This window comes from Macrotis lagotis, chromosome X (genome assembly GCF_037893015.1).
Source record: "Macrotis lagotis isolate mMagLag1 chromosome X, bilby.v1.9.chrom.fasta, whole genome shotgun sequence".
Lineage (NCBI taxonomy): Eukaryota > Metazoa > Chordata > Mammalia > Peramelemorphia > Peramelidae > Macrotis > Macrotis lagotis.
In genome coordinates, this window is record NC_133666.1 from 56,114,433 (window position 1) to 56,126,754 (window position 12,322).

Genomic DNA, 12,322 nt, shown 5'->3' on the forward strand with positions numbered 1-12,322 from the left:
CTTAACTCTTGTGCCTTGCAAAACCCCCAAAAACAACAAAACAAAGTGAGAGGCAGTCACATTCTTCTGGCTAGGGCATGGAACTGGGAGGTCTGAAAGTTGTAGAGAATATAAGATCCCACTGTGCATGTTGTTTGCTGACTCCAAAATCATTTGATTTGGTAAAAGAAAATGTTGCCTTAAAGGCCCTCCTCCATATGGTATTTCCAAGGCACAAGGCGAAATCATCCCAGATTCTTTGAAAGATTCAAGAATAGAAAGAACTTCTTTCCCCACCCTCTGATTACTAATATGAAATGAGGTATAAAAACAGAAATAGCTGCTTGCCAAAGGTGTTTGCCACACTCATGGAGCATATCCAATTCAGAACAAAACAGAAGACGATTCCCTATAGATGATGAAGTCATGTTCCTGTTTACAAATAACATTTCGCTTATTGCATCTAGAGTCAGACTATTGAAGAGCCTCCTAAACTAAGATGCAAAATCACTCAAAAGAATTTAGCCTAACTATCCACATTAAAAAGACTAAGTGGATGAAGAAAGTCTGTTATCTAAATTATTATGATAAAAATAATAAGGACATCCTGTAGAGCAAGTTTATCTGTATAACTATATCTTTGATAGACCGTGTGGATAAATAATGAAGTGGCCCCAGAATTGAATAGGAGGAGAAGAGAAGCTGAAGTATCTCTAGGGAATCGGACAGAGCTTTTAATATCCCTTGGCTTCCAGTTGAAAGAAAATCCCAACTTTTTAATATTATTATTCTTTTAGGGAAATTGTATGACAGTGAGTCATAGGATAGCACAGTCTCTGAAAAATTAAAGTTATGAGTCATCCGAAGGGCAGTGGAGCGATTCATGGTGGGTGTGAGTAGGCAGTGAGGAATATCAGTGAGTATATCAGTGAGGAATCACACAGGAGAGCTGGCGTCAAGGATGACATCAGGGAGCTACATGAGCAGCAAAAGAGGATTGACTTGATGAAAGGCCTACAGGTCTCAGTAGCGCCCACCCAATGCCAAGAAATCTAGAGCAAAGCTCCTGATGTGGCAGATCAACAATCTCTGGCAAATTTATGTGAGGACATGATTGAGGGTCGCACGATGAAGAGTGTATGAATGGGTTGTACTCTGCACCATTGTAGAGAGGACCACATCAATGACATCGCAATTATGTCAAAGTATAGACGTATCCAGGTCTAGGGTAGAAGCAGAGTGATATTACTGTTCAGTACTCCATCCTACTTGGCTCATATTGAGAGTTATATGTTCACTTCTAGGCATGACAGTTCAGGAATGATATGAATAAGTTGGAAAGAGTCTAGAGGAGGGTCATGGGATAAAGATGCCCTCTGGGGATATGTGGAAGGAACTGGGGATGTTTATGTCAGGAAAGGGGAGACCTAAGGGGCCACATCTTCCAAGGATTTGGGGGACTGTTACTTGGAAGGGAGACTAGCATTATTCTGTCTAGTTTTATTGGGCAGAACTAAAGGCAATGGATGCAAGTTGCAAAGATTTATAATTGATCGGAGGGAAAATTCCTAGAATTAGAACTACTGAAAATTCAAATAAGTTGCTAGGGCAGAGGGGGATTTGGCCATCCCCCATCCCTGAATTCTGTAGAGAATTGCCGAGCAGAAGGTGGATGAGGTCACCCTGTGGCAGGTGTCTTGGAGAAGGAATCTTATGTAGATACTAACTGAATTCTGAAGTTGCTTCTAACAGAGATTCCATGATCTTAGGAATTCTATACCTCAAAGGCTACATCCAGCTGTTACTTCAATACAGTATTAATAAAAAGAGGTTCCATGGAGGAAGGAAATCTACAGATAATCCTCAAATTTCATTTAATGCATCAAATTTCAATTTCCTGCCTCAACAGAGTTTCAGATGGCAGAAAAACAGACAGCCTAGAATTTCATTTGTGTTTCCTTCTACTGCTTATCATCTAAATGAGGAAATGACTAGAAGCAAAGCAGCCAAAAGAAAAGCCTTAGCAGTGAAGCCCAGGAGAGGCTAGAGCCCTGGAGAGTAGCCATTTCTATCATGCTCTAATCTCTTCAGAGCACTTCCCATATGTTAGTTAGTTCATGGGATTGTCACAACAACCCCAGAAGGAGGTGGAGGTACTATTTCCATTTTACAGTTGAGGAAATTGAGGCACCGAGTGGCTAAGTAACTTTCCTAAAGTTGCACAGATAATAAAACGCACAAAGTGGTATTTGAACCCAAGTCTTCACAGCTCCAAGTCCAGCACCATATCCACTGTCACCTAGAATGATAATTCTGCCCAGACCAGTTTAGGAGCTATGTCAAGATAGAGAGCTGATTGTCATGGCAACATGTCTCTGGGCCTTCTGCTAAAGTGATTCTGTTAGGAGGTTCTTTAGGCCTTAATTGCCCAAAACCAAGCAATCAAACCTTCTGTTTTAGAGAGAATCTAAGAATATTCTCACTCACTGTCAAGCTGATCTTCCTAAATTGCAAGCCTGTTACCCCTTTTTCAGTCAATTCTAGAGGTTCCCTTTTATTTCCAATCAAATATAAAAATCATCTGTTTGGCTTTTAAAGCCCCTCATAACATGGCTCCTTCCTACCTTTCCAGCTCTCCTACACCTTACTCTGCTCCTACACACTCTCTCTCTCTCTCTCTCTCTCTCTCTCTCTCTCTCTCTCTCTCTCTCTCTCTCTCTCTCTTTCTCACACACACACACACACACACACATACACACACTGAATCTATTTCACACAGACACTCTCTTTCACAAACACTCACTCTCTTTCACACACGCTCACTCTGTCTCTCACATTCTCTCTCACACATACACACTCACAAACACATTCTCTCTCACACACACATTTACACACACACCTTCTCTTTCACACACACTGTCTCTCACACATTCTCACACACACTCACTCTCACACACACATTCTCTCTCACTCTCTCACATATACTCTCTCACACATATACACACTCTCTCACACACTCTCACACACAGTCTCTCTCACAAATTCTCACACACACATTCTCACTCACACATACACACTGTCTTGCACATACACATTCTCTCTCCCTCACACACACACACACACAGACTCTGTGTGTGTAGAAATGCTCTCTCTACTCATCTCTGCTTTCTGAATTCTCTGGCCTCCTTTATCTCTCAGCTCAAGGCCCACCTTCCCAGTTCCTCTTCCCAGTTCTCCTTAATAGCAGTGCCTTCCCTCAGAGATTACCCACAGTCTAGCCTGTCTCTACATAGTTGTTTGTATATTGTTTCCCCCACTGGACTTTAAGAGGTCATAGGTGACTGGAGAGAACAACTTCAATTTAGTGATTAGGTCAAAAGATAGGTTGCAAATGGTTAAAGAATGAGTATAAGCAGTAAGACCTACCAAAATGGTTGTGGTGAGCAGTAATTGAGTTCATATGTGTAGATCCTCTAAGTATCGACTATTCTCATCTCTATTTTTCTATATCCTTTCAATAAATCAATTCTTTTCTTGGCTGGAAACTTGCATAATTTTTTGGTTACAAAAGATGTAAGAGACTATCTAGTGAAATCCAACTCCTTTAAATTTAAATAGCAGAGGGAAAAGATTCCCTCAGTTACAAAGAGGTTAAGTGCACAGTATTTAAAATGGATACCATTTGGATTTCTAAATCACTGCAATGCTAAGACTTCTATGTTCTACAGTAAAATAAATAAAATCAAGTACCCACCTCCCAAAGAAGTAAGTTCTCACAGAGGAAAAACTAGAGCTCCTGTCTCCTCCTGCTCATGCTTCTAAATCTTCTCCTCTCTTTTAATTCACGTGTTAGACTTAGATACTTCAAAACATCTGTGATTTCATATGGAGGCTTCCTCCACGGACACAGATTGCAACCATGATCTTAAGTTGCTCATAATAAACCTCTTCACAGTCTGGGGTCTTTGACTGACAGCCCTCATCCAGGCCCATATCCTGAAGTCCTTTCACCTTTCTAGGACCTACCAGGGCTTGCATTCCGTTGGTAAATTCTGTGAGATGGCTGAGGGGACGTATGAGGATGATTTTGGAAAAGGTCTTATGTTATGCATTACTGTTTTTCAGTTACTGGCCGATCTTGAGAACAGTACCATGTTTGTGCATGACCTGGAATGTCAAAAGCTCCTCATGGAAGCTATGAAGTATCATCTTTTGCCTGAGAGAAGATCCATGATGCAAAGCCCTCGGACCAAGCCGCGGAAATCTACTGTGGGGGCCCTGTATGCAGTTGGAGGCATGGATGCCACCAAAGGTAACTGGGGCAAATTCTGAAACTGAATCTCTCAAACTGTGATTTGAGTCTGGGGAACAAAACCCTTTTTGGAGGGAGGAAAGGAGATAAAAGAACACTTTTGTCTCTCTTTTGAAAATGTTTTAATTTTACTCTTGTTTCCATCACCATCATTTCCTCCCAGCTTCTCCTGAATCTCCCCTCGTAATCAGAAAGTATCCTTAAGTAAAACAGACAACATATGTTTCTTTCCCTACCTATACTCCATCAGGAGGGGCAGGAGGCATCTTCATTGTCAGCCCTCAGAAGATAGGATTGTTCACTGCCATGGTTAATTCACCATTCATTAAGGACTGTGTCAAGGAAAACAGTGCCTGCCCTGAGGGAGCTTCTATTTTCATGACACTGATCACAGTCATCGATTTCCTTTGGAATGCAAAGTATTTCAATTTATCCATTTCAAAACCTGATTCTGAGAAGGGGTTCACCAGACCGTCATAAAGTCCCAGGACACCACAGGGAAGAAATCCCTGATTTACTCAGGGGAAACTGAGGCTCAGGAAGGTGAGGTGGCCTGGTCAATGTATATGGACAGTAACAGAGTTGGGACTTGAATCTAGCTCTTAGACTTCACATCTTTCTGCTGTGTTAGGGGTAGCCAAGAGTTAATCAAAAGGTTCTAGAAGTCACTCAAGATTTGTCCTCAAGGCTCAGATGGAAGCCATCAAAACACTTCGGGAAGGTTACAGTTGAGCAAATTGAAACTGAGGTTTAGTTTTCCAGGGTCCCACAACTAGCATCTGAAGCTGAATTTTAACTCAGATCTTCCTGATTCCAGGCCTAGCATCTAATAACTGTAGTAACAATTAGCAGCCTACTGGAAGGAGAACTGAGACCCCTAATTCAAACTCCCCTTTGAGATACTTATGAAAATTCGGTCATGGAAAAAGATAAGGAGTTGGAAAAGGGTTGAAAGTCTTTTGAATTCAGACCTCCTCCTCCTCCTCCTGCAGAGTGCTTTTTCAGCTCCCTTTCATTTGCCTGTACAGAGACAGGGGACACCGACACTGCATGGCACATGCAGGAACCCAAAAGATGCTAGCAGGCTAACTCTAAGGAACTCAAGATCAAAAGTATTACATTCAAAGCTTAGACTTAGTTCCCAAAATCAACTAAGTGAATAATAGTAAAAGTAAACAAGGGGCCATCTAGCATAATAGATCCCGGCTCATGTCTCACCTCTGGACAACAGGCTGGTTTGGTGACTGTAAGCAAGTCTCGAGTGTTCCCAGCGTTCTAGGCAACTCGTTAAGATGATTTAAGAGAGAAGGTGCAGAGGTAGAGGGAGATTCCTTCCCAGAGAATTCTATATAGTGCTTTAAGGTTTGCAAAGAGTTTTTGTGAGGAAGGCAGTAATTTGTCTGAAGAAGATCTGATGGTTCTAATCAACCACAAGCTCAATATGAGTCAATAGTATGATATAGTAGCCCAGGTTGAGCTGCAATGAGAGGAATAAGGAAATGGTAGTTGTGTTGTACTCTCTCCTGGTCTGGTCATATTTGGGCATCACATTTTAAGAAGATCCTGATCAAAGTGAAGAGCATCCAGAGGAAGGTAATAAAAATGATGAAGCATTTTGAGCCTGTCATGTGAGGACTGACTGAAGAGACTTGGGTTGTTTAGCCTGGAGAAGAGAAAGCTGGGCAGGGACCTGGGTGGCAGGAGCGGTGTGTGTGTGGCACGATTGCTATTTTCAGATATTTTAAGGCCCCTCACAGAAAAAAGGAATTGGTCTGACTCTGTTTGGCCTCAGAGGTTGGAATGAAGAGTGTTGAGGGAGAGAGAACAGGAAGCCCTTGTTAAGTGACTGTCATGGAGGAGGTGGGTTAGATGTGAGGGCACGACTGGGAACAATGGGTGGAAGTTACAGAGGGGCAAAGTTAGCCTTTGTGGCAGGAAAAACTTATTTGTCACCAAAAGCTGCCTGCAAGTGACCAGGGCACTCTGACTTGGGAGAGGGGGGGGGGCCCTTCTTTGGAGCACTGAAGGAAGCAGCCACATTTTGGGGCATGCTGTCATACCCGGGGTCTCTCTTCTGGGCATAGGGTGGACTGGGTAATCACACCTTCAGATTCTGGAAGTTTCTGCTTCTCATAAGATCATAGAACCTCAAAATGAGAAAGGCCCTTTGAAAACCTTCTCATTTTGCAGCTGAGACAAAGTTTCACAGGGATCCAGATGTTCCCAACTAGAGAAAGCTCTGGGCTTAGAGCTAAGTTCAAATTCCTCCTCAGACATTCTGGGCAAATCAGTGTACCTTTTGAAAAAGCCTCAGTTTCCCGATGTAAATGGGGATTATGTAAAATGTAAATGGGGATAATAGTACCTATTTTTCACAAGGTTGATATAAGGCTCCAGTGAGATCAAGAAAGTCAAAGGCCTTTGTACAAAGATGAAACGCTCCTCCAATGGCCCAGTTATCCCTCATTTGTACATAGTTGTCTGTCTATTGTCTCCTCCATCGGACTGTGAGAGCTCCTTGTGAGCAGGGGTTATCTGTTGCTCACCTTTCTTGTATCTCCAGAACTTAGCACGGTTTCCAGCACTTAAAAGGTCTATTTCTATAATAAATCGACTTACTGGGAACTGGCATCATAATCCCAGTGGGGTGAACCTGGCTGGCTGATCTCCTTTCGGTTGTAGCCAGTCGAGGAGGTAATCACACATTCCCTATGCCACCCATCAAAATGAACCCACTGCTAAGCTTTCTGCATCTAATAGTTCTTGCTCTGTGTGTCTAATCATCTGGAAAGGATTTCTGCTGTCAGAAATTCACTCTTTCCTCGGTTATCTGTTGTCACTAGAAACTGGACTGTTTCATAAGAAACGTGCTAATTAATCACATCACTTTGAATAAGAGCTTAGAAATGTAATTATTCCCAAACCCTGTAGGATCACTCCATGGAACTTTTGGTCTTCAGAAGAGAAGATGTGAAGGGGATGCTCTAATAAGAGGTCAGTTAGTAACTTGAAACATGATTCCGTTTTACCAAAGAGGGGAAACATGAATAGTGTTTCAGCTAATTCTTTGTGCAGTATTTACGGTGAGTTATTGCTGTTGCCGTTGCTGTCGTTGCTGTCGTTGCTGTCACTTTTGTCATTGTTAATCGTTGAGTCGTTTCCCATTATGTCTGACTCTTTGTGACTCCGTTTGGAAAGGGAGTTTTCTTGGCAAAGATAATAGAGAGTTGCCACTTCCTTCTTCATTAGGCTGAGTCCTCCATTGGAATGGGCAGTTAGGTGGCGCAATGGTTAGAAGGCCAGGCCTGGAGTCAGCAAGACTCATCTTCCTGAGTTCAAATCCAAACTCAGACATCTCCTAGCTACGTAACCCCGGGCAAGTCACTTTGCCGTTTGCCTCAGTTTCCTCATCTGCAAACCACTCTAGAATCTTTGCCCAGAAAACTCCAAAAGGGGTCACGAAGGGTTGGATACAGCTGAAAAATGATAAACAACAAACACTTGATATGACAAACTGGGGCAGAGATCCTAATTGTCAGAAAAAGAAGAGTGGGGGTAGTTGAGGGAACGAGACGGGGCTTCAGGAAAACTGGCTTCATATCCTGCCTCAGACACTTACTGGTTATGTGACTGTGGGTATGTCACCTGTGCTGACCCATCTCCATAAAACTGGAGATAATAAGAGCACCTACCTCATTAACCTCAAATGAGAGACTCCATGTAATGTACTTTGCCAGCTTTAGAAGGTTAGAAGCATAAAGAACTCTTATCATTTTCCCTTGAGATTTGAAAGAGAGCTGTTATCATCATTACTTGAACAAACCAGTGCAGATCACACTCCTCCATATCTGTGAAACTCTCCTCCATATTTTCCATAAATTTTCCACAGGAGGGCCACCCACTGTGCTGAAAGCCTTACTTGAGAAGGTCATGGACCATGATCCCTTCAAAAGGAAACAAAATGGAAGGGAAAGAGCTGCATTGAGAGTCAACAGATCTGGCTTCTAGTTCTAGCACTTTTAATAGTTAACTACTTGACCTTGGGCAAATCAATTCATTTTGGGGAGGTCTTGATTTCCTCATCTAGAAAAGGGCTATTTATATGCATATACATATACACACATATACATGAGTGAGATAATCTTCTAAGTGAACTCGCAGCTCTCTTATAGCTACTATTACTTCAAGTAAATGAACACAAAGCTATGGAGGAGGAGCCAGGGAAGGAAAAGCCTGGCCTGACTAGAGGAGAATGGGATCGGTTTTCAGAGAATTGCCGTGTTAACTACTGACAACTGCACATTTATCTTTATAAAACATTTGCCTCTGAAAGAATCATATTCCTGATTTATACTCTTTTACAAATCTGTTTAACGAACGTTTAGCGAATAGTAGCTTTGTATAGTTATAACGTCCACATGAAAAATTGGGAAAGTAGGGCAATCATTCAGTGCTTGGCCCATAGTAAGTAGCTGGTGCTCATTTTCAGAAGGAAGAAAAGATAAGGGGTAACTGGTGAAGGGGCAGGATATAGGGAGATATGAAAGTGTTTGCATTCCTTTTCAAAACACATAAAGGAAACTGCTAAAACAGATGTATTCTAAGCTGCAAGTATCCTGGGGAAAACAGGGTTGTTTTTTTTTTAAACAATCAGCCAGAAAATCAGGGCTGAGGAGAGGTTGAGAGTTGAATGAGGAAGCCATTATCACAAAGGTCTGTGGCTCTTCTCCTGATGGGATTTCTGAAACACATCCCCAACCAAGAGATCCCGAACATTTCTAATTAGAGGTGTTCTTTCCTGAATAGCTTCGATCACGAGAGACTGGGGAAGGAGCCAACTGGAACCCAGATAGGCGTGAGCCACAAGCAGAAGTGTTGACAGGCATGTTAATGGGTAGAAGTCTGGACAGACATTCAGAATCAGGTTATGTTCCCTCAACCACAAACATTCATAATTAGGTATGTCTGTTTCTGAGGAAAGCAGAACAAAACATTCCCGGAGAAAGTGTGGCCAGGTGGAGCCTCATGGGGGGGAGGGGTGGTGGTGGTAAGAGAATGGCCATCACCCTCTCCATACAGGAAAAAGAGAAATTCCAGGTTGCTGCCATGAGGCTTCCTGTTTTAACGAATTATTCTTGCTAATTTTTAAGCGATGTTGTTTCTGGGCTGCTGAAGGGCTGCAAGTGCTACCGGCACCCTCTAAATTGGGTACCCTGGGCCAAAGCTCCACTCACCCATCCTAGTGGCGGTGTTGTCTAGTAGTAAGTGACACAACTCAGAAATGTAAGACACAGTTTTTTCCTCTACATTGAATACAATTACCGGGGTAGGGGGATTTTTAAAGCTGTCACGGGGTTAGCAACTAGACTTTTCCTAGGTAATGTCGTTTTATGCTATTTTCAGTAGAACAGTAATACCCTCATATTCTCAATAATTATGATTCTCCCCTCACCCTTCATGACGCATTAAATTGGCATTCTGGGAAATTTCACTCATCCAAATAATTAGGAAAAAGATGTAGACTGGGAAAAGTAGAGACAAGCAGTTAGCAAGGGAGGTCAGGGAAACACAAATGAGAAAATAGACAATATTTTTAAAAATGCAACTGACTAAAATGGATTGCTTGAAACAAAAGATAAAGGATATGAAAAAGAAATGCTCATGTGAGGAAATCTCAGAACCCCAATGGGGAGAGAGGAGGATACTTAAGAGCATGGAAAAGACAATTTGGCTTACAATTAATGCAGGTAGAAATCGAAGCAGTATTTTGAGCTGAAAAATTGTGACCAAGCAGCAGGACAAAGTAGAAAGGGGCAGTGGACATGGGTAAGGGATCATGGAGGCTCCCATGGCTTCAGTGATCATCTCTGGGTAGATGATTCCCAGATCTCTATACCCAGACTGTCTTCTGAGCTCCAGGCCCACGTCACCAGTGGTCTAGTAAACATCTCACACTGAGTGTTCTAAAGGCATCTCAAGCTCTTATCTTCTGAAATTCCCTCGGGGGGCAGCTAGGTGGCACAGTGGATTGAGTACTGGCCTTGGAGTCAGGAGGACAGGAGTTCGAATGTGACCTCAGGCACTTATCACTTACAAGCTGTGTGAACTTGGAAAAATCACTTCACCCTGATTGCTTTGCCTCCAGGACTATCTCCAGTTATCCTGATCCATATCTGACCACTGGACCCAGATGACTCCAGAGGAGAAAATGAGACTGGTGACTTAACACAGACCTCACCCCTCCATCACTCAAAAAAATCAATTCATGTGGTTGTTATGGCATCGTCTCCCTGATGTCATGGCCTCGTTTGATAATGAAGGACAAACATTGTCAGGCTCAAATATCTCCTTGCTCCCAGACTCTTTCAGTAGCCTCCTAATTAAGTTCCTTTCCTCAAGATTCTACCCACTCCAAAGCATTCTGCACCCAGGTACCGAAGAGATTTCCTGGATAAATTTTTCACTTAACTCCAGTCTTTTTCTATGAATCCTAGGGTCAGCTATAAAACTACTCCATTTGGCATTTTTAAGTGTTCAGGGCCCAGCACTTTCCTATGGTTCAGGTACTCTCCTCTGTGAATCCTGGCTGATAGCCATCCTGAACTGTTTGCCATTCCTCAGACATGCCTTTCCTGTTCTCTCACATTGGAGATCCCCCATGTCTGGAACACTCTCCTTCCTCACTTCTGTCTCTTAGAACCCTGATGGCCTTGAAGAATCAGCTATAATGGTAGCTTCTGTTCCAGGCCTTTTCCCTGGATCCCTGTCCTCCCCAGTCCTTTGTCGTCTTTGATGTTGACACTTCCATAGCTCCTGTTTCTTTTTCTTTGTCTCTTCAAGTGTTGTCTCCCTCAAAAGTTCCATGAGGACAGGGCCTGCCATGAGCTTTCTTTAATTCTCCACTGCTTAGCCAGCACAATCCCTGAAACATAGGAAATTCTTAAGAAAGAGTTAAGTCCTTATTGGTCTGACTCATCAATACATAGTGATGGGGGCTTTAATTAGTCAGTCATAGCCCGGAGCTCTGGGCTAAAAGCAGAGAAGCTAATCTCTTCCTGACTTGCCTTAATGACATATTAATCCTTTAAAAGATAGAAAAGCCAAAATGGGAACTTGTAGTATGGTTTTAGTCTCACCGTTGGTTGGGGTGATTGGGATGCAGATGTTGGGGATCTCAAAAGGACATGACTACTCCATTTTAGAATCTGTGTGAGGAAATAGTTTTTTAAATTTATTCATTTATTTATTTATTTTTTGTTTTGCAACATGGCTAGTATGGAGAAATGTTCATAGTGGGGACTGCTTACCTTCTTAATGGGTGGGGAAGGACTGAAGAGAAGGAGAGAATTTGGACTTAAACAATGTTTAAATTTTTTTTTAATTGTGATAGAGGAGGAAAGGAAATTTGGGCACCTTAAGTTCTAGGGAAGCAAATTTCAGAGAAAGAATCGGTTAGGGAGCCCTGAACAAAACTGTATAGGGGAAGTGGGATGGGAAACTCTTAAGAATGAAGTTCTAAAGACACACAGAGAACCATTTCTATTGGGGCATAAAAAGGAGCCTGGATGTGAGGCAATCAGGGTTAAGTGACTTGTCCAAGGTCACACAGCTTGTGAGAGTCAAGTATATGAGACAGGATTCAAACTCCTCTCCTCCTGACACAAAGAGCAGTGCTCTAAGCCCTGCACCACCTAGCTGCCCTTAAGGTTAGAAGTACAACCTCAGTAGCTCAGGATACTTACCTTGAGGCTGCCCAGGAAAGCTAATCTGTACACAAAGCATTTTTTTCCTTATTCTGGAAGTGCCACAAAAAAAAAAAAAACAAGGAAATGAATTATGAAGTCAGTGTCATTGTTCTTTGTAAGATTACAGATCACAGGATCAGAGAAGGGCAGCTATCCTAATTTTCAAAAACAAAAAGAGACCAAAGACTGCAAACTATAGGCCAATGAACTGGACTTGACTTCCTGGACAATCTAGACTCATGGAGGAGAAATGATAGCTATCTTCAAGAATTTGCTGGAGTAGACT

General features: G+C 42.4%; 1 protein-coding gene across 1 annotated transcript in view; it reads left to right on the forward strand.

Annotated features, from left to right (window-relative positions):
• Positions 1-12,322, forward strand: part of KLHL4 (kelch like family member 4) — a 151,819-nt gene that overhangs the window by 113,639 nt on the left and 25,858 nt on the right. Inside the window, exon 6 of the mRNA XM_074206955.1 lies at positions 4,105-4,291. Coding sequence (XP_074063056.1) covers positions 4,105-4,291 — 187 coding nt within the window. The remainder of the gene's footprint in view (positions 1-4,104; positions 4,292-12,322) is intronic.